General features: G+C 41.4%; 2 protein-coding genes across 8 annotated transcripts in view; both read right to left on the bottom strand.

Annotated features, from left to right (window-relative positions):
• Positions 1–23,014, bottom strand: part of PURA (purine rich element binding protein A) — a 63,328-nt gene extending 40,314 nt beyond the window's left edge. The window contains exons 1-3 of one of the 7 annotated variants that reach the window (XM_064595985.1): positions 21,936–22,389; positions 17,826–18,001; positions 14,966–16,218 (exon numbers count right to left, since the gene is read on the bottom strand). In XM_064595985.1, the coding sequence (XP_064452055.1) occupies positions 15,106–16,074 (969 nt within the window). In that variant the 5' untranslated portion in view covers positions 16,075–16,218; positions 17,826–18,001; positions 21,936–22,389 and the 3' untranslated portion in view covers positions 14,966–15,105. Of the gene's footprint in view, positions 1–14,965; positions 16,219–16,743; positions 16,854–17,825; positions 21,369–21,935; positions 22,489–22,873 lie in introns of those variants that run through there. The other 6 variants (XM_064595986.1, XM_045893589.3, XM_045893606.3 and 3 more) reach the window with 6 other exon arrangements.
• IGIP (IgA inducing protein) lies at positions 1,578–10,660 on the bottom strand. The gene has a single exon (XM_064595988.1). The coding sequence runs from the start codon at positions 1,757–1,759 to the stop codon at positions 1,598–1,600; it is 162 nt and encodes a 53-aa protein (XP_064452058.1). The 5' UTR covers positions 1,760–10,660; the 3' UTR covers positions 1,578–1,597.
• Positions 23,015–23,239: the final 225 nt, after the last annotated feature.

Raw genomic sequence — 23,239 nt, 5'->3', positions numbered from 1 at the left:
GTCTGCTGTTCTCTACAAAAGAGGGCCACTTCAGCAAGAAAAAACCAGTAACAACAATAGCAAAACCTTCTCAGGATTCACCCAGGAAAGCCTGGAACTGTAATACTATGATCTTGAGATATTTTTATGGCCATATATCAGTTTTTAGAATATAACCACAGTCACATACATTTAAATACACTGAAAAATTTTCTATGGTGTGACTTTTGCAGGAACCTTGTCCCTGCAACTACTTGTTCCAAGCCTCCTTCTATCCAGCCTGAAGGTAAATGAAAGCATCAGCAAAGATAAAATGAGGAGAAAGCAGAAATAAAACTTCCAGCTCTACTTCTAAAGGTTGGGGAAAATGTTATGCACATAAGGCCTCCACTGGTTTTTGAATTAGAGGACAAAACTGGGATTTTTTTGGTCTAATAATCTAATCTTCTGTACAAAGACCCCATTAAAACTATTCTGAAGGATCACACTTGAGCCACATTTTCATTGGTAACTTCATTCTCTGTCTACCACTCCACTCACTAGAAAAGCAGTTCTGAAAGGATCTTTAAGCACAACCTCTATTTTCTGTAGAAGATTCTCTTCATGTTTTGTCATGCACTCTTTGGTAAGTCTTCCACTACCTTAAACCAACTTCAATTTTAAAACGAAAGAAAACAAAAAACCCTTCCATGGGAAAGGGGCATGATTTATGGGAAAACTTTTTCTTTTTCCTCAATTGTGATGGGCTAGGTTAACCATCATACCATCAGAGAATTTTAAAAAACTGACTCAGGGGCACCTGGGTGGCTTAGTCGGTTAAGCGTCTGCTTTTGGCTCAGGTCATGATCCCAGGGTCCTGCTGGGTGGGGAGCCTGCCTCTCCCTCTCCCACTCCCCCTACTTGTGTTCCTTCTCTCGCTGTTTCTCTTTGTCAAATAAATAAGTAAAATCTTTAAAAAAAGTAAACAAATGTCCTTAAAACACATTTATTTATTTCTAAAGATTTTATGTGAATGACTTGCCTATCTTTCTTTTTTTTTTTTTTTTTTTAAGATTTTATTTATTTGAGAGAGTGAGAGAGAGAGAGCACAGGAGCAGGGGCAGAGGGAGAGGGAATGGGAGAAGCAGACTGAGCAGGGAGCCTGACCCGGGGTTCGATCCCAGGACCCTGAGATCAGGACCTAAGCCGAAGGCAGACGCTTAACGACTAAGCCACCCAGGCGCCCCAATAAATGTGTTTTAAAATAAAATAGAAAATAGAGTTTTCCAGTGCGAGAGAGCACACTTAAAGCTTGCAGCCAATTAATGATCAGACAAGTATACCTGTTCCTGAGTCCTAAAAATGGTTTCCATCGATCAAAAAACAAAAAACCCCCCAAAACCCCCCCAAAAACGCAAGAGCAACCAGATTCCCCCAAAGACACTGAAACAAAAGACTGATCTGTTTATATAGTCACATGAAAAATAAACATCTTTATTTTTTTGCCTACTTTATTTCATTTTTTTCAAATAAAATTTAAATCTGTACAAAGTATACTGTTACAGTATATATTTTGTAAGAATCAATGCCTAAAAGAATCACAATACTTCAATAAGCAGTACAGCAGACCTCGCTAGTTTCAGCTTTGATATTGAACAAACTCAAGCCGGCTGATGCACAACACATTTGCTTGGTTTCCACATGGTGAGTTCCCAGCACTGAGATGGGAGAACATGACAGCAAGTATGGTTATATTACAGCCCGACACACTGCGCTTCTTCATGTGATAATAACTGCACATATTTAATACAGAATGCTCAAATTTACTTTTTAAATTGCATTTGCTTACTTCTTAGTTGGCAAAATTCAGCATTCTTAATGGGGTCCCCAAACAGTGCAAATTAATGATATTCTACTGTATAATTGGCACATTTCCAATAAGGATTAACTTGTAAACTCAAAGAATATCACAACTTTGTCCTAAATTTTAACTAATATACATCTGGTCCATTTAACCAAAGTCAGTTTGGAAAGATATTAAAGAACAATTCTATTTTTGAAAGGATACTGTTTTGACCATTCTTTAGAGAAGTAAATTTTTAAATTGTCATTAAAATGTTTTACTATAAAAATTTTACAAACTTGATTAGAAATTTCAAGATTATGATTCACAGCAGACAAATACAAACTTTATATTCCAACAATACCTACTCTTAGACTTTCAAACAGAGCACAACCATGTCAGCCGTGTTAACTAAAATTCTGAACAGTGTACTAAATTTATAAGTGGTGCTGGGTCTAGCAAGTGTAAATACACAGTATATTTTAATGAAAAGAATTGTCTTCTTTATACTTTATTTGTTTTCCCATAAGGAAACATGAATGTTTACATTCTTTAATAAAGTTAATCTTACATCAGAATATAACTTAATACTGTCAGCAACAGGGACCACACACAGTAAATAAGAAGCACATTTAAAATAAGTCTGAATTCACATAGATTAACATTTGTTGGTTAATAAAATATCGACAGTATTACAATCTTACAATATTTACAGTAAGAAAAATCTAGAGTAATATATACCTTTCACAGCAGGATTCCTTTTTTTTTTTTTTTAAATTATTTCTTCCAGTTTGGGATTGTGTATACATGAAAAGCTCAAATAAAGCAACTCTGCAATATAATCTTAAAATAATGGCTACTGGGGGGAAATTCTATCACAACCATTGAAAATAATGGTGACTTTTCACGGAGTCTGTGGCATCTGAGAACCCAGTTAATTAACCGAAGTCTTGCCCCAACCAGCCTCAGTTACCCAGATTAAAGCTGCAGAACTCCGGCCTTCCCTGACTGCTGAAAACCCAACAGATTTTCTCAACGTGCTATAAGAAAAGAGGGAAATAGGTTTCAATTCACACCTCATGGCTGGAAGCCTCCGGCCAGTGCATATTCCCCAACTTATGCCAAAAGGGCCCATTTCACCTCCAAAGCATCACAAGAGTTCCCCTCTAACTACAGGGCACTTTGATATGGAGCTCACTCATTCCTCAACTCTTGTGCATTAAGATAAGGCATAAACATGGCCCATATAATACACACCAGGATCTTACTTGGGACCAGGGCAAAGAAACAGACTAATGCAGTTTGCACTGAGGTCAACAGGGAAAATGGGAAGCGATGCACATTTCCAATTAGAATGGCAAGAAGAAGACCCACATCCCTAAACTGGAATTTGGCCAGGGCCTCAGAGTTAGCACCCCCTCTCTGAGTACCACAAGCGATTAGGATGTGTGCTCTGGGCCTCCTCTAAGAGAGAGCATCTACAGTAAGTAACACCATGTGGGACATTAGTTCAGTGATGACTCCCAAGAAAACAGATACAATTCTTGAATCTGAGGCTGTCCACGGCACCTGAGGTCACTCATCTGAGCTGTTACCTGTCCCAACCCTGCTTACTTTAAGAGATCTGATGGGCACAGAGCACTCAGGGATATGGCTGCTGGCTACTTTGGACTCTAGATCTCACAGGTAATCAACAGGTATCTGGGATTGAATTAGCAAACTGTACCATAGCTCCTTAAACAGACACTGTCAGGTTTGAAATCATGTCAAGCATGAATCTTCACTGTCAGGTCAGAAATCAAAGTGGGAATCTTCCCACATCAGCCAAGGTTATTTTGTCAAAACCTTAGAGGAGTTGGACAGTTTTTCATGTTCCAAGTGATTAGTTTACTTATTTCAGTCAAGCTGGATTGACAAACCAGACTGATCTATTTAGTTAGTTTTGTTTTTTTGATTCTTATGTATGTGTTAACCCAAAGCTGTTGTATTTGGGCTAAATACACTGACAGAGAAAATTCAAACAACAGAAGTTTTCAGCAAACTTCTGTGGTATTTTCTTTTTGGAAGTAAATGCAAGATCTAAAGGTATTTCTACCCAACAAAGTCTGTTTAAGTGTTTAATGTTATTTCCTTTTTGGTCCTATACAGAATGCTATGACTTCTATATAGGTCTGAATGCTGCTCCATGTAGATTCCTTCTGTATATCTAAAAATATATACTTTTCAGTAGTTCAATACATGGTTAATCTTCCCACAGAGGAAGATTTTTGTAATCACAAGTTGCAAAGTAGAAAAAAATCTCCTTTCTAAGAAAGGAAATACACTTTCCTATTGTACACTTTTGAAGAAGCCCAAAGGCATGCACCAAAAATCATTATGAAAACTAATACATGCACTAAAATGGTGTAGAGTTAGGACTTAAAGTGCTGTTTCTCAATTTTTAAATTTGGAGAAGACATTTTGTCAGTTATTGACTCAAAGATCTCCCCCCACCCCACCCCACCCCACCCCACTCCATGGCATCAAGAGAGAAAAGTAAAAAGTATGCATAAATCTTTAAACTATTCTTTACACAGGGGAAAGGACAGATACAACAACTATCCTATTTATAAATTGGATTCCCAGTTTTAAATAAAACCAATATTTACTGGTAAAAATTGTCAAAGCTAATACATCCAAACAAATGATACTAGTAAATAATGTTCTACATAGAGAATAATTTACTTTGGTTTTATGTACCTTCTCACAAATAATACTGGTGTCCCATACGTCACCAAACTGATGTGTTCCAGCAAAGTTGTAAGGCAAATCTTTTTTTTTTTTTTTCCCCAGTGACATCTTTTTTCCTAATAGACAAAACTAAAATCTTTTGGTGAGGAAGGGGTTAAGATAATGGCTAACCCCTTGGCATCCTGAGCATTGTGGTTTATCAAACTCTACCCTGCTAGAAGCTGTCAGGCACCCTGACCCCTGCCTTGAACCAGGAATGGCTCCCACATCTAGAGATGCCCTGACTCCTTATAAGTAGCTCTCAGAACATTGCTTTTTTCCTTCTGTCTGGATGTCTAACAAAGCTGGTTGCAATGTCACATTTTGCTAGTAGGGGCCACCATCTAACAATAATTCCAATCTGAAATGTTTTAAGCCAATAGTTAGTTCTTAATTTTATCAATTAATTGCATGAAAATTTTCTCTATAGAGTTTACTTAGAGCAGAGATCCTTAACTTGGGTTTTAGATGTGTGATGCCCCTGAGGTTGTATGTAAAATTATCTGTGTATGTGCATTTTTTTTTTCTGGGGAGAGGGTCCATCACTTTCATCAGATTATCAAAGGTTTCTGTGATCTCAAAAAGGGGTTACAGGGACTTAGAGGGATACCCGTAATTCATCTTATACTAGGGTTGGGAAATGGGGGCAGAAAACTAAAAATGGCCTCAAAAAAAAGGGGCCAAATTGCTGATCTTTTCCCTTTATTCAAATTTGGGAAATAAGTGCTTCAACCTAGGAAAAATAATTAATTAAGCTGATTAAACTCCATTAAAAAATAATCAAAGCCACTTTTTAAAATATTTTCATTTTCCATATATGGTAAGTTTAGTCTCTAAGAAAAGGTTTGGAGACTGAATTTTTCTCTTTTCCCTAAGGAAATTCATAAACACAATGCTGATCATCATCCACATTTAAAGATCTGACAACTTAAAACTTAAGAGAACTCTAATACTATAGCCTTTAATTTACTATTTTGAGTAAAGGATTATCTAGAGTCAAATACACATTTGTCAACCTACATTCCCCCAAACTGGTCCATAGTTAGACAACTATCGGGCACAATTCCACTAGATAAACCTAAAATTTGAACAATGGAAGTTTAACTTTCTATCCCAATTGAAAGCAAAACCACAAGGTTCTACAATAAAGGCCAGCCACAAACATTCACACAATGTCAGAGAGGTCAATACATCACTTAATTATCAACAGAATTTGCAAACATGAGATCCAGGATGACTACCAAAACATGCTGAGAAGAGCATGTCAAGAATTAAAACAACACCCTGTGGCGACCCCCCCCCCAATAGAGAAACACACTCAGGCATTCCAAAAATAAACCAGATCTAAAGAGAGGCCTCTCACTTGTTAGAAGTATGAAGCGCCCAAAAGGATACGGGAAGGGAATATAAAATGAAATAATTAAATAACTTACAAAAATTAATTTTAGCCAAAACACATTTCTGTTCTATTGACAAAACTATCAACCTTTTTTTTTTTTTTTGCAATTTTGAACACTGTGTTGCACAATCTCACTAAGACAAAAAATATGTTCACAGGTACACATTTTGTTCTCCTATTCTTCCTAGAGCACATCTTGAGGTTATAAGAATTCTTCTAGTTAAAATAAAGTCTCTTATCCCTTGCCACCCTCCCCCCCTCAAAAAGTGAGTGAACCTTGAATTCCAAAAAGGAATATTCATTTAATGTAATTATTTCAATACCCAGTTATATCATATAGACCATGATGAAACTCTTTGAGCATTATGGAAAACTACATAAAAGAGGGAGCTGCCACTTGCCACCCACTTCACTTCCAGCTTTTTAAGCCAATACCCAGCTAGACTCAGATCTCATTGACTTCAGTGAAAATAAATCAACACTCCAAAACCAGGCCATCTCAGGCTGGAAGCTGGATCTCAAAGACATCGTTTCATATACATATATATATATATTTTTTTTCTATCCTAAGCTTTCACTTTGTCTATTTAAATAGTTTAATAAAGCTCACATTTACAAAGGATTATATTGGCAAATAAAGGCCCATATTAAAAATTTTTATCAAAAAAAATTTTTGTTCTACATAGCTAACACTAAGAAATATTTTCTCGGACTTATAAAGCATATTTAATTGCATATAAGTTTTGCTTTGGGTGGGATATTGAAAACAATTCTGTAAGAAATTAGAAAAGACTAGAAACAAAAGTGAAAGTGACTAGTCTTAACTTTCAAAAAATCAAGTGCAAAGATAAATAGTGCAAATAATGAAAACTAGAAATTTTATAGGCAACTTTATATCTTTCCTGCTTTTGCACTTTTACATATTGATAACTTTATAAACCCTAACAACTGTATGCAGCATGGAAATGGGCTATCATTTATCTCCATTGACTAGACTCAAGGAATCCTTTCAAAGGCAGTTATTTAAATCACTGGTTCTTGACTAGGTTTGGGAATTCACTTTTTAAAAAAACAATTCCTAAGGGAGGGGCTATTTAAGAAGGCTCTGCACAGACTTAAACAAGTTATAGAATGTAATTGTATCATAATTTAAAATGGGTAGGATGGGAAAAGCATACGAAGTGTTAATTCTAAAAAATAAATTATAATAAAAATAATTTTGTTAATGAACTTGACATTTGTAAAAAAAAAAAAAGTTACTTTCCAGATACAAAATCAGAACCTCTTTTTTAGCTATCTAAGAAATTTTGTCACTAATGTATACAGATTTGGGTAAAATGAAATAATCTGTCAGAATCACTGAGAATAAGTCCATATTAAACTAAAAAGGAGTCCAAATACACTTGAATTATGTAATTTAAAAAACAAAATATTATAGCAATTCTTTATCTTAAATAATTAAAAATGTTCCTGGGATACTGGGAACAGAAATCTAGACACTATCAGTTCACCCTACAAAGAACATAGGAACTTCCAAGATATACTAAATTATATTATCTGCCACCACTGAACACTTGGGAATTCTACAATTTTAAAATAACAGAGAAAGTGGGAATACAAACAGAAATTTGAGTTTTGGGAGGTATGTTGTCTAATTTCAGAAATATAGTATTATTGAGGGTCTCATAAGATCCACAGTCGTAAATGACGGGACTGCAAATGTAAAAGAAATGAAAAAGATACCTAAAGTTGCAGTTTACTGTTTTTACCTGGTTTACTCTCTTGTAAGAAATTAATGTGGACCAAAGGCTCAAGATTCTATAAAATCAAGGTATGATATGGATCTTTGTGAACTGTAAAATCAAATGATTTGATCTAAGGACCATTTTGAAAAGTAAAGCTAAACTACACTGAAACATGAGCCCAGAAAAATAATCTGTATAATAAATATTTCTGATAGTTTAAAAATGATAAGTGGAAAAGTTTGAAATTTTCTTATCTTCTTTCCCTCAAAATAGTAAGTCCCCAGTACCAACATGCTTTGACCAGAAAAGCTGTCATTCCACAATTGTGCTACTTAATTTGACCAGAAAAGCAAATATCCTACACCTGAAAGCAGATTGTATAATGCATCATCATCATATCTAGCTACCGACCAACAGCTTTCTCATAACCAACAAGGGACCCATTTTCTCCGGCTTTATTGAAACTTCATTAGTGAAGATCAACTTCATTGTCCTTAGCAAACAACGCTCATTTAAGACTCCACCTTAGTATCTTTTCCTACCTCCCAATAAAAATTTCTCCCACTTTACCTCCAAACCATTCCCTTATATAAATAACTCTCACACTCCCATTCATGAACACATTGAACGGTTCTTCCCTTTCTGCTCTCAAATCTCCAAACCAGTAAATCTCACCCCCCTGTAACTTACCTAAAATACACATACTTCTTACTCTCTTCAATACACGAATTTCTTAACAATTTCAATGCCCTTCAGATTGCCAGTTTAAGACTATGGGGAAAACAGCACTCAGAAAAACTGCCCAATTACTTCATTATACAGAAATCTTTCTGGGATCAGTTAGCTATGTTCTAAGGCAGGAGCCAGCAATTTCTTTACTTCCCTCTTAAAGGGGTAAGTTTGAGTGTCACTGGCAGGCCTATGGTAAGGATAATAAAGGAGAGCGAAACAAGGAAAAAAGAGGATGGGAGGAAAAAAAAAGCCAAACGTATATGGTAGGGAGGTAGGTCAAATGCCATCAACAACTACCTACACTGGAAATTGCCAATCCACTCCAGCTGAATGGGAGCTTGACCCAATCCCAACATGTTTCTAATAATTCATTAGCTGATGCCCATCACTGGTTGAGCTAGTCAAGGTGAATACATAAGTCACCTGTCCCATAAGTTTGCTACTTCACAATAAGGACACCTTAAGTCCTCTGAGGATCCTTCTGTTTTAATCCAGTTTAGACTAAAACACATGTTAAGAAGAGTACTTCCATGATTCTCAAAATTCCAAAATATAAAGGTTTGGTCCTTGAACTTGGAGGCCTCTTGAATTATTAAAGTGCACCCTAAATCAAGAAAATTAAACTTTTAGCTTAATTTTCCCCATGAAATGCTATAAAATTTTAATTAATAAGCAAACTGCTAATAGTCATCAAAACAAAGTATGCTTTCATGAAAATTCAAAAACCTTGCAATTCCAAAGTGAGTAAAATATTTCTGGTCCTTAAGAATTAACTTTATTTTACATAGAGGATCACCACCATGTTTCTACCTATCAAACAAGACAATTTTCCACAAAAGCAAAGCACATCAGGGAAAAAAAAGAAAAAGAAAACAAATACCAAACATAATATGGGGACAAAATAAAAATACATGAGTAACTATGATATTTTTTTTTTAAGAAAAATGTTTCTAACAACCAACCCACGCCATACTCAGCTTTCCTAAAGACATAAATTGCCTAGACCATTCAACATCAAAACTTGGTAGTCAGTTTAGCAGCTGTAAGATGACAAATTGTTGGCTTGAAACCAATCATATCTTTTACTTTTCACTTGGTCGTTTTTGCATTATGGAATTCTACCTGACATGATAATGCTAGTTTAGATGATCTTCACTTAACCCGTAATAATGAAATTTCTGTTTGAAAAGAGCCTGTCAAATGGCCTAGGCCTTAAATTTAGGTTTTTATGATCAAATAACTCCCCAAATATTGAAATCAGGTTTTCTTAAAAATATACTGCAAATTCTCTATGGTAATTAATGCAGCTGGGTGAAAAGAGTAATTTTAATAGCAGTGATCATTTTAGTTTTATAGTGTACTCCATTACAAATGGTCTAAATTCAGTTAACTTGCAATTTAAAAAAACCCAGAAATATTATAATTTGATTTAGAAGTGGATAAACTTTAACAGAAAACTTTACACAAATAACTTCAGTGAATTTGCTCACCTAAGCAATTCTAATAAATTCTTTTTCCTATTCATTCCACTCTCAGGAAAAAGTATTTATCACTCTAAATTATTAAGATATTCAAATTTAAGAATATTCAGCTATAAACGTTATACTCAGAGTTATCACCAATTGTTCCAAACCTAAATTGCTGAAGATTCCCTTTTCTTTTTTAGCATCCTTTTACATAGAAAGCAGGATCTCATTCTGATACTGAGAAACTCAGAAAAGGGAAAAAAGTCATTAGATTTGGTATCTCATTTTTTTAGTGGGGAAAAATATTAAAAATACGTTCACATGTAAAATAAAATGAATTGTGGAGCTATGAAAACAACTACAGCAACAATCTCAGAAATCTCCATTCTAAAATCATCTGGAAATGTGTGTGTGTGTGTGTGTGTGTGTGTGTAAAATATGAAAAAATGAGTGGGAATATTGAAGAAAAGAGGGTGAGAACCATGTGTGGGAGACAGAAATAACAATCATGCCCATGGTGGGTTCACCATGGCTGGCATATAACCCAAAATGTCATAAAAGAAAAATATGTTTAGAAAGTTTCAACAGTGCCAAATGCAAAATGTTAAAGCACGGAAACAATGAATGAGATAACCCCCACAAACATCAAGTTTCATACGAAAACAGGAAGAAAAAAATTGACATACGCATCTTTTTTAATATACCAAATCTGAATTGACTTAAACATTATATAAAGTGCTTGGGCCATGGTTACCCACCCAGATTCTCATTATCAACGGACTTATCTCTTCCCCTCCCTTCCACCCAAATTTAGTACAGTGTTCCTGCAGAAAAAGTATAGCATTCCTATAGTAATAATAAGAAGAAATGAAAACAGTGAGTACAACTGATATAGATCCATTGACTTTTATTACAAATGTACTTGATCACTTGGCTTCAAAAAGTTTAAAATCAATACCCTATTTTCTGTATGCCAGTACAAAGCAAACTGTTTTACAAATTAAATACCTAAAAATTTGACAAAAATATTAAAATTTGATGAAAAACAATTATAAAAATCCTTAATCTCTCTCTCTTCAAAAAAGGAGGCAGTCTTCCCAGTCCTATTATACAATATTAATAATATTCACCATTTTTAGAATAGGTAGCTAAATTATATTTTTCTGTTAGCATACAAAACTCTTAGACTAATAGATTTCATTTGTATATGCTCCAGTTAAGTTTGTGAATGCCATCTGATTGCAATATAATCAACTATCTTTAATTGAGTCCTAATTTACACTTATTTAATAATTTGCATAGTTTAAAAGGGATAAAGGTTATTCTACAACTAATTATCATAGGCTATTACAGTGCTATTTTTCAAGGCAATAAGTATTTGCTCCCAAATGAAATTATCTGTCTTCTTTAGGCAGGGGTTAAAATTACTAGCAGCTTTCTCCATTACCTGAAAAATCAAATTGGAATAGTTATCCATCTCTAGAAGTGAAGACATAAAAAAACCTATCAATATATTTTCCACTTTGAGTCAAATTTCAACCCCTGCATGGGACTAGAAAGTGAGACTTTCAAGGTTTTTATTTCCCTGTTGGTTTTGGTTTCTACTCTCCATGGCTTTTAGGAAGCTGGGAAAGTTTGTCTTTCCTGACTCACATTGTCTCTCCTTTCCATTTGGCAAATATTCATCTACCTTCAATCTGTATCTAGTAGAGGAAAAGCCGACATGGCTTTTCTTATGAACTTCCTTTGTTGTCAAAGGCATGTATAATGATTTCTACAGTTCTGGATAGTTAACTTTAGCTCCCTCTGTGGCTGGATGACTGCTGCTTCTAACATCAGCATGATAAATAGGAGGCACAAATAAAAAGTAGCTTAAAAAAAGATTTGGTGATTTAAAAGAAAAAAAAACGAACAACACCAAACACACACACATATATGGGCATTTCAAATCTGGTGGCTGATCTCAGATTAAATTACTTGACAGTGTCTCTCATTTTAAAGAATGTCAATATTGCAATGCATTTCAAGTTTTCTTTTATACTTAGGCAAATAATATAGTTTAACCAAGCTCTTGGACCTTAATCGTAAGACAAAGCAGATCATTAAAAATAAGGCATACTTGTCAGGAATTAAGTTTTGTTTGCTTGTTTTTGGCACATTTGATCATACTGTCTTCTATGAATAACACATATGGTCAAATATACCATCTCCTTTTTCATTTCAGCACAAACAGGGTTTACCAACTAGTAAAATAAAAACAAGGAAAAACTCCAACATAAAACACTGAGATATAGAACCTTGGTAAAGTACCGAGCACCTGGGAGGAAGGGTGAGGAAAGGATGAAACAGTAGAGGGAAGGGAGGGTTGGGAGGGTGCTTGGGAGGTAAAGTGAGATGCAAAAAAGAGCATCTTTACAGTCACTTAGTCTTTTCTAAGATCATCTCTTAAGTCTTAAAAGATTTGCATGTGGATTTCTTTTTAAACCCACTGACCATAAATCAGACACTGGTTTCAAAATCTTAGTAAGATTGTGTTTAACTGTTAAAGTGTAAAGACAATTGCACAATACATGTGCTTATTGATCCGGTAGGATTCCAAGCAGAATCTGAAGTCTGTAGGTAAGAAAGGCTTCACTTTAAGGTAACTCTGACCCTAAAGAAAACCTCATGAAAGAACTCGCATCTCAAAGAAAGGACACTTTGCCTAAGTTTGCTGTGTTTTTGTTGACTTGCACTACTTATTGCTGGCTACTATGAAACACTGATCTAGGCGTACTCCAACAACCTGTAGTACAAGGCTTAACTTTAAAAAGCTATAGTAAACAAGAGACAAAATCAAAGCAATTCTCTTTCCTAACTAGTAACAGCACAGAGAATGCAGTCTTTTCCATATCACAGTAAAAGTACAGTGAACAAAACAGCTCAACAAACCTTAAGACAAAAAAGTGCAGGTTATTAATGTTTACATGCAGTTGATAAGCATTCCAAATGTCACATTATGCACTGTAAAAGCTCAACTTTACTATATGGAAATAAGAAAAATGCACCTTGGGGGAAGGGGAAAAGCAATTTAATCATTTCCAGTGATTTTTGTAAGTAAAGAAATTCCTAACTATTGTACGGTCACCTCATATTTAACATTGTATGAATATTAAAAGCAAACAATTTAATGGGAAAATGCACAGTACAATGGAAATAGCTTGTTATTCAACACATACAGTAGATCTCAAAAACAAAGACAACACACTCAACCAGGGAGCTTAAAATATCAAATCAAAACCCAAAGAACCAGCAGAAAAAAAAAAAATCCTTCAAAAAGACAACTGTTTCACCTTCCTAGGCCAATGCTTTACAATGTGAGAAGCACTGATACCTTCCAGCTCCTACAGGTGGTGTCTTCTACATACAGCAGTAAGATCTATATGGCTGGATTTGCCAAGAAACAATTCCATCCCCAGAACTCTCTATATCAGACAAGATCCTTTTTTTTTTTTTTTAACCAAAATACTTTCTACAGAATTCCAAACCAAAATGTACTGTTTAAGGCATCTTTTTTTATAACATTTTCTCTTCACTCAAAGATGATAGTCATGCAGCAGTTTAATGATAAAAATATATTAATATTTTACTATACAGCAGCAAGAAGTTAGTTGTCAATTAAAAGCACACAAACATCTTTAAATGAAAACCTGTAAAAGACTATCGTTACAAACAATTTCAGTTTGGAGGACACCAGCTTGGTAAAGTGCTCTCCTAAGCTTTGCATTTTCATACCCTACACCTTGAATATATGAGTTATAGGACATACTTTTGATAGAAGGCTTATACACTTGGGGAACACAAATACATTTAGCATATAATGTAGCCAGTAATAACTAGCACCACAGCTACATGGAAATCCTTTACACATACCAACTTGTCTTTCACTTTTAAAATGAAACTCAGAATCCATGGCTCAGTAGGATAACTATAATTGTGTTGCTCTGCTTTTTAACAGGTCTACATAAGTTAATAGCACTGGCAAAAATCAAAGAATAGCTTCAGACCTCTTACTAGTTTAGGAGACAGTGCTAGTGACCACAAATAGACTCGCTACCTGATGTCCAAGTACAGGTTCACTGGAAATTGCTGCACGTTAGTTAAGTTTTTAAAATCTTTCTACACATAATAAAAAAAATATATTATGAACGATACATCTCATATACACAATAATGACAAAACACCTACTCAGTCAAAGCAAACAGATGCAGAAAAATATTATGGGAGATTTCCTTTATCTTTCTATCTCTTTTTCCTTTTACTATTTGAATAACTTTGGTTCCAACCGTAAAAATCACAACTTAGCAAATTTCATTTAAATGCCTTTTTTAATAATTTCTTCATGTTCACAGAAGTTTCACTGACCATTTTTATATGTTTAAGGTCCAGATGCAATGCATATTGTATAAAAGAGAGCACTTATTGTTTACCTTGCATGAATTAAACCTACGTACCTTTAACTCTACAAACTTCTGCATAACATTTAGACAAAGCTCAGACACACAGCATGCCTAGCCCTCATATATATACACATCTCTAATCACAGGTATATAGGGTGTCAAATATACTATAATAACCTCCATGTAAGGTTTGAAATTTGGTAACAAAATGAGAAAAACTAAAAATATTATTTTACGTGTTCTAAAATATCTCTTTTTTGTGCTAAAGTCAAATGTTAGCTCAACATGAAAAGGACTTTTATATAATTCAGCAATATTATAATCTTGACCATTTTGCAAACACTTTTAATAATAATAGCTTAAACGTGTACAAAAGTTCTTGGTTAATTAGGGAAATAAACACTCAGTTCTTTATATTTTTTAATCAAGTAGGAAACACAGTTCATATAATGTTATTACTTTTTGTATTTTTTTTTGTTTTTTTGTTTTTAGCAGCTGCTTACTGTTTTATATGGTGGATAAAGTGGACAACATCCAGCGATGGGTGGCAAGTCAAGAAGAGAAACTGTCAGTTGGTGGAGGTTCTGTGGGTGGTGCTCCCTTGGAGTTAACAGTTATTTCTTTTTTTTTTTTTTTTTTTTTTTTTTTACTTTTTTACTTTTTATTTTCTCTCTTTCTTTACAGTATATTTTCTGTGTGTGGCTGTGTGTGTGTGTGTATGCATGTGTGTGTGGGTTTTTTCCATTCAGTTTGATCAATCTTCTTCCCCTTCTTCCTCACCCTGCAGCAACAGGGTGGCAGCGGCGGTCTCCTCCTGCTGCTGCTGCTGCTGCTGGTGGAGCTGCTCACAGGCAGCTCGCTTCTCCCTCTGCTTCTCTTGAATCTTCTTCATCTCCTCCGAGTACTTGCAGAAGGTGTGTCCGAACTTGGCCCACACCTTGTAGGGCACGGTGATGGAGTTGCGGTAGGTGGGCTTCACCTCGCTCACTCGCATAAACACGCCGTACTTGTTGGAGCCCACATCGAAGAAGAAGCGCTTGTTGTCCACAGTCAAGGAGGTGCCCTCGGGCAGCTCGGCCGGCTCCTCCTCCACTCCGTAGTCATCGATGAGCTTGGCCAGAGCGTCGCGGAACTCGATGAGCCCCTGTGCGGGCAGCGCAATGGTCTGGCCCTGCGTGGAGCCCAGGCCGGGCCCCCGGTTGACCGTCTGGCGGATGCGCAGGAAGCGGCCGCGCTGGTTCTCCTTGAGATCCATGTAGTACTTGCGGTTCTCGCGCACCAGGAACTCGCTCTTGAGCGCCCGGCGCGGCTCGTCCTGCGCCTGGGCCAGGTCGGGCGGCTGGCTGGGGCCCAGCTGCGCGTAGTGCTCGATGAAGTCGCCCAGGTAGTCGCGGAACTCCACGGCCACTGACATGGAGAGAGTGAGGCGGCTCTTGTTGCCGCCCGCGCCCACCTCAGCGATCTTCAGGAAGCGGCCCTTGGCGTTCTGTTTCACGTCCAGGTAGAAGCGCTTGTTCTGGATGTCCACCCGCTTGGAGGCCAGCTCCTGCGTCTCGTGCTGCAGCCCCCCCGGGGCCCCGCCGCCGCCGCCGCCACTGCCGCCGCCGCCCCCGCCGCCACCACCGCCCCCGCCGGAGCCCGAGCCCGAGCCCGGGTGCCCCAGGGAGCCGCCCGAGCCCAGCGCCGCACCACCCTGCTCGCTGCCGCTGTCTCGGTCCGCCATGATGCTGCGCTCCGCCGCCGCGCCGCCGCCGCCGCCTGCCGCTCCGCCCGCCGCCTCAGTCGCCTCAGCCGCCGCTGCTTTCCCTCCCCGGCTCCGCCTGCTGCCGCCGCAACCCCCACAGCCAGTCAGCCACTCTCGCGAGATCTGCGGGAGAGACGAGACCCGGTAACAGGGCACTGACTCCCCAGTACAGTAGCAGGGCGCCCTACTGTACGCGCCCACCCGCCCGCCGGCACGTGACATGCGCCCCCTCCCTGATGCCAGCCCCCTGCCCGCCCGCCCGCCAGGCGGCGCCCACCCGCCGGCCCTCACCCCACACCCCTGGCTGGGGGGGGGGGGGGGTGTGTGGGACGCGCCGCGTCGCAGCTGCTGCCGCCACCACCACTGTGGCTGTCGCTGTTGGCCAGACCCTGAGCGGCCTCGGCCCAGGGAGTTGGGGGACCAGGGGTGAGAAGGGGACTGCCATACTAAGCACAGGGTGCAGGCCTGAGCTCTGCTTTCCAGTGACCCCAAAGAGAGGATGTGGGGGGAAGGGCCTGTGAAGCGCAACTGAGCCCGCTGCAGAGAGGGGACACCGAGTCACGGCCACCTCCTTTCCTGTGGGCCCCAGCCAGACCCAAACCCAAACCCAGACAGGCCCACCCACTGCCCGGCTGGGTTGTCTCCTACCGCAGAGCCCTGGCCGCAGAGGCGGGCAAGGAACAGGAGAGGTGGTGCGGCGGTAACCCTTAGCTGCAGAAGGGGCTGCCTGGGATGAGGACGGGGCGCCGGCAGCAGTGGCGCGGAGCAGCAGACACCTAGCCCGTCCCTCCCCTCGCTCCCGCCGCTCCCCCTCCCCGCGCACGGCAGCGGCTCTGGCCTCAGATGATCCCGCTCCCCCCTCCCCCCAACCGCAGCCCCGCACAGTCGGGCGGGCGGGCGGGCGGGCGCACTCACCGGCGGGGGGGAGCCGAGCAGAGGACGGCAGCCGCACCAGGGCCGGGGTGCCCGCAGTGCCTGTTCGCGTTGTCTCTGCCCTTCCCCCCAAGCAACAATCAAAAAGAAACCCCACACTCATCCAAAAACCATCAACCGGCCCCCTTTGGGACCACAACTGCCTGCCTGCCTCCCCCTCCTCCTTCCGAGATTTGGGGAAGGGGGGCACCCTGCTCAAGGCTGAGCCCAACCTGGGTTGCCGGCCAGCTCTGCAGATGAACCAGGCCCCGCCGAGCCTTCAGCCCCCAACCCACTCTTCTTCCCCTCTGGAAGGACCCAGAATGGAGGAGAAAACCAAGCAAGATTTAGGAAATTCACGAGCTAAAAATGTCAGGAATTTCCTGGGAAACGCAGTTCCTTACGGGTTTCATTAACGCAGGTTCGCTCGCCCCTTTTACCCCACCTCCCAGAAACTCTTAAGTGTCAGGAGAGCCCCCACCTCTCAAAAAGTAAAACATTAAGTGATTAATGGTTTTTAGGTGACAGCTAGGTTACCAACCACGAATTAACCAATGAATCTTCGGACAGTGACAGCTAAAGGGGGTGTCTGGTCTCGGAAAGGGGCTCGGAAATAAATGAATTCTATCTTCCTAGATCTAAGGCATAATCTGGGGCCTGTTTTCCTTCTCCTAGATATATAGCAAATGCTCATACTCCCTCCCTGCAGTCTGTAGTTCTAACAGTTGAGGGAAAGCTAAGGCCTATCTCCAGGGGAACCCCTGCCAATCCCCCTACATTCTCCTTATCACCTTCTGCAGGGGGCTCAGGATACAGACCTCAGAGCCTTACTCCTGGCTTTCTCAAGCATGGATTGCTGCCTCCATCCTTAGAAGAGTGTCTGTCCCATCTGTGGGCTCCATTCCCACTGAATATCCCTCAATCCCCAAAGTAGGGAGTCTTGCGTCCCTCATTCAGCCCCAGAGACAGCTGAGTACATGGTTGCACAAGCTTCCTAGAAAAGAAAGGGGTAGATCAAGTAATGATCAAGAAACCCAGACCAGTCTAGTACATAAGCCTTGTCAATGCCTGAGCCCTCAAAGCCCCCGAATATATCCTTTCATCACCTAGGCAAACCTGCCTGCTAAGTATTCACATCTTCCCTTTTCTCTTAGCAAGGACCCCGTTCTTCCCAGTATTAATTCCTTTGGTTCTGGGTTGATGTTAGCTACTTCCCGCTAAAGAGCAAGAAACAGGGCAAAGCACGATGGCTACCAAAAAGCAAACTCGAGTAGTCCTGCGGGAACCAGCCCCAGAACCACCCACCTGTCCAGTGGTCCCTGAAATGGTTCCCTGAAGGGGAGGCCCATTCTGAGAGACAGAAATCCAGACTTTGGGCCCCATAAAAAACTTCTCCTTAGCTGGGGGGGGGGGGGCATCTTCCAGTATCACGTGGTACCCTTTTAGTGCTGATTTTTCTGAACTCCCTCCCTTGTCCCCAAGTCTGCAGGGAAGGGGAGAGAAGAACTGTTGGCGAACTTCAGACCGCGCAAATTTTCAAGTGAGAAAAAGCAGTGGCTCCTCCAGGCTCACACAGTAGCGATCAGGACCCTGGATAGACCCTGGCCCCAAACTGGGACCGAAAGGCTGAGTGGCAGGGTCTCCACACACGGCAGGGCGGGGTATTACATTCCCAGCTGTAAAATGAGGCTAAGATCGGTTTAAGTCTGATCTAGAAGAGCCGCTGCTCTTCTTCTGGGGTTTACCTTGTGCAGAACCAAGCCCTTGCCCCTTCAAGAGAGCTCACAGCAGCAAGAAGCCCAATAGGATTGCAAAGAAGGAGCGCGCGCCTTGCCGGTCCCTGCCATTCTTTCACACTAATGACTGCTTCCTCCAGGACAGAAAACTAGGGTTTAAAACTGCCCATCTTCTTGGACCAACTTTAGAGTCTAAATTTCTTGCCCTCTGTTCCAAACATCTACATCCAGGGGTTCTGAAGCGGTTTGAGTTTGGGAACTCCCTGATTTTCTGAAAAGGTGTCTGTCACCAGAAACTGAGTTCTTAGTTTCCCAGCGCAGAGGCAACTGATGAAGTTTCTAGACAAAACACAAGTTAAATATCATTTGCATGCTTACACTGGGAATTTTAAGCCCAAATCAGCAAATGACTGAGACCTGCATCTCTCCACATAAATATGCACTTACTATGTTACACTATTTGTTATATATGTATAAAATTTCTGTCATTATATACCAGTTTCTCCCCTATTTTACAAATGTATCTAAAAGATAAACAAGGTTAGCAATGGCTTTTCCAAAATGATTCAATGATAAACTGGATATTTGGTACATTTTCACTACTCAAAAAGTTAATTTCAGGATAAGCCTGTAACTGTGGGGCTTTGGTCAGACTAGGGAGAGCATGGTGGTGAAAGGCGGCTTTCCTTAGGCTACAGAACACAGTAGCCTTAAAAGGCAGTCTGGGAAGAATGAATATTGACTCAGAGGAAAGTCTTAAAAAGTTTAGAACCTTAAAAAGAATTTCAAAGTTAGATTTGCATCCTAACATTGAAACTCCATTAGAAAATCTGTAGATGTGAAAAGACTTCTAGCCATTTGCTAATTACCTAAATAATATACTTAGTAAATGAAAAGTCAGTTCTAGTGTCTAGCTTTTTGAATTTGTTATTTTGAAACAAACAGTTGTAAAATTAAACTGATGATTTCAATTCAATGTAGGAAAGGCAAAGGGGAAACGAAATATATTAATATGCCGCAAAATATAGGTGTTAATTAAAAATCGTCAAAAAATATTCCCTTTCTACTCGAAGTTTGCTTACTTTAAAAAATCTGATAAATATCTTTAGATTTCTTGTGCTCTTTTATTAATACTACACACACATTTTGAAGAGAACAGAGATTGCTTTATTTTTAATCCCACTATCTCTATGTCGTTAACAAACTCTCACCAACAAAAACTGTTCACAAGTGAAACAAACATTAGGCAGAACAAGAAGGAAAAAAGCCTCAGTCTTCCTCAGCCTGAACTACGGGTGATTCTGAAATAATCTAATTCAGCTTTAGTCTTTAAAAGTGAAAATTAACACACACATTTATAAAATAAACTTGGAGGGAGGGGATCTACCTCTGGGTAATAAACCCTTTTGATTATGGAGTTCCCAACAGAAACAATATGCTGATTAATAGCACAGATTTCCAAAATAAAAGAGAAGCAAGAACATTAGAAATTGTATTTTCAAGTGCTACTTAGGTTAAATGCCTGTCTTAAACTAGACAATTATCTTCAATACCCAAATCATTAAAACTAACTGGAATAATGTACTGCAAGTGTTCAAAGTGGAGGAATTACCCATTTCTTCTCAGGGCCAACTACCAGGATAATGAAGGGTAAAGTAAATGTTAACGTTTAACAACAACAAAGACAAATAGTAATAGTATTTCATCAATCATTTTTTTTAAAAAGCATATCGTCCTTCTATAGCTCACCTAATCTTTGAAATTATGCCTCTCCAATGCTATTTTAATGTTTAAAGATATGAATTAAACATTCAAAACCTGAAGAGAACAATCCATGTGATAGAATCCTCGCACTTCACAAAATGTTTTCATTTTAAGCATTTGCAAAAGAGTTAAATAAACGTAGCACACATTCTAAATTCGATCAAAGATTCCGAGAACCCGACATTTTATGTACCCAAAAGGCCCAAACAGAACCGATGCAAATGTCAATAGCTCACTCTCTCCCGGCTGATACTTAAAAGGTTTTACTAGTACCCAAAGGAATGAAATCAGCAACTCTCCACACTCTAGTCAACACTCCAATTTTCAAAGCCGCAATTCGCAAACGTCAGTTTGGGCTGGAAGCAGTGGGGGTCTTGAAGTAATAATAATAATAATAAAATCCTTTTCTCCTCTGATAGTCTACTAAAAGATGTCAAACCAAATTCCATCTATTGTAAAGCACTGGGACCTCCCTTCCAAGGACACGGGACACAAGCATTGGCACCGCTGCCAAAAAGCTCTCCAAAAGCACCTGGCCCGACAGAACGAATTAGAACCCCTAAGAGGGTCCCTCACAGACAGCGGAAATGAAGTGGCATTAAATCAGGGGTAGACAGCAACGAGCCAAAAAAAAGTTCCCCTATCCGGACTTGGGCCTTTCTCTACCCAAGTTCAGAATCAAGGCAGATATATTTGTGGGGGTCCCTTCTACAGACATCTCAGCCGCCTCCGAAACCCACTGTCACTCAGAGGGAAGACCCTCCAGCTTCGCATCCGTTCCTTTTGCCCCCGAACAAAGGCAGAGAAGACTGTTGAGCTGACCTAGCTCCGTGGGGCAGCAAAAATGCCTTGTTCGGGCCACCCATCCTTGGGCCTGCCTTCATCTGCGATGTCAGCACCAATGTATTATTTTTTATTTTTACAACGCATCCTGGGCGGGTGTATGCATTGCGGGGGTGGGGGTTGAACAGAGAAGAGGAGGGGTTGGTAGTGAAGCCTAGAACCCTCCTTCCTCTCCCCTCCTGCCAGGGTTGCTGTGCAGGGAGTGTCGGCCACATTTGGCGCACTGTCCCAGGCCCGGGGCGAAGGTGGCCTGGGGAAATGGGGCTTAGGAATTGCTAAGCAAACGGCACCATTGGTGGTCTACAAGCGTCTGCGGAGGTAGGATTGTCTTTTTTTTTTTTTTTTTTTTTCTTAAGGGGCGTGTGATATTTTCTTTTTTGGAGGTGGGAGTTCGTTCGTTCTTTCGTGCGCTACGGGGGTGGGGGGGATGTTGCTGCACTGCCAGAGTCCCCGGAGGGAGGGTGCTAGGATGTCTACAATGGTACAGTAATTATTCCTGGGGCATAAGAAGGCAATTAGAGGGGACGGGGTAGGCGGCACCTCCAGTTGTGGCAGTGGCAGCAGGGAAGGTCGCGAGGGGCTTACCCGGGCGGGCGGGCGCTGTCCTGCCGCAGGTGAGGGAGGGCGCGGGCTGGAGGGAGGGAGGGCGCGCGCTAGGCAGGCGCTAGGCTGGCGCGAGGAAAGGGGGAGGGGAGGAGGGGGAGGAGGGCGCGCGCGCGCACACCTGTCCTGGACAGCGGCGCGAGCCGAGCGGCGCCTCACTCGGGCTCTGCCGGCTGAGGAGGAAGGAGGGCGGGCTGGCAGGCGGGGGCGGGACGCCGAGGGGAGGAGGAGGAGGCGGCTCGGATGGCTGGCTCGGCTCTCCCTCGTTCTCCCTCCCGCGGGCAAGTCCGGCTCACACCCTGCTTCTCCCGCTCACTCACAGCCCCCTTGGCTCTCCCTCCTCCTCCTCCTTCCCCTGCGGGATCCGCTCGCCGCCGCCGCAGACGGCAAGTCGTGGCAGCCAGACGTCGGCGCGTAACCCGGCGCTCCGTGCGTGACTCCGAGCGACGTCAGCGCGCGCTCCGCGTTACCCACCATCTCTCCCCCATCCTCCCCCCGTGGCTCGCGCCCTCCGCCCTCGCGTCCCTCCGTTTCAGTTGCCGCGGCGGCGGGCACGGAGCGCGCTCCCTCCGCCCCCCTCTTGCGCGTGCGCGCGCCTTCTCCGCCGTTGGCGCGTCAACAGCCCACGGCCCAGGCCTTGAGGCGCGTCTGAGGAGGGGGCTGCCTGTGGCCTCTTTGCCCGCACTTCCTCCACTCACCGCCCGTGGCGCCCCTAGGAGGATTTACCCCTCGTTGGGCTTTGAAGGCTGGAGCTAGGCTCAGGCGGGGCTAGAACCCCGTAGGGCCTGCATCAACTCCAACTTAGGGCCCTAAGCGTCGTTACCGGTTCAGCTACCACCCTGTCACCCTCTCCTCCCGCCCTCGTTCCGCCCGCAAGTCTCGGGAGGCAATAGGCCTTTCATCTCCCGGGAGGGTCTCACCTTGGCCTTCAGACGCCCGCGGAGAGGGCTTGAAGGGCAGAATTAGCATAAAGAAGAAAGAGGCGAGACCACGTTCAGGCTTTAGCCCCAGGAATCCTTGACAGGAAGCGTGGGGCTGCTGCCCAGCCTCCCACGCAGTGTAGGTGAAACTGGGCCTCTCTGAGGGACTGTGACTAAGGACAAACCCCTGATAAATATTATTTATGCGTCCTTGGTCTGAGAGGGAGAAAGTGTAAGAGACGAGTTAATGTTCATAAATTGCTACGCAAGGGCGAAATGCAGAACTATAAAATGTTCTTTAAGAGTTTTCTTGAAATCTTAGCAAGTTTGACAAGATTTTTGGTGCACGGTAACTTTTTTCCTCAC

Source organism: Mirounga angustirostris, unplaced genomic scaffold (assembly GCF_029215605.1).
Source record: "Mirounga angustirostris isolate CCGP_5_RB_7025 unplaced genomic scaffold, mMirAng1.0.hap1 SCAF_7, whole genome shotgun sequence".
NCBI lineage: Eukaryota > Metazoa > Chordata > Mammalia > Carnivora > Phocidae > Mirounga > Mirounga angustirostris.
Note: the sequence above shows the minus strand (reverse complement) of the source record. Positions and strands in the feature narration are given on the sequence as shown.

Bases quoted from the DNA above. Each gene is read 5' to 3' on its own strand.
- IGIP (XM_064595988.1), bottom strand. From the start codon at position 1,759: ATGTGCAGTTATTATCACATGAAGAAGCGCAGTGTGTCGGGCTGTAAT.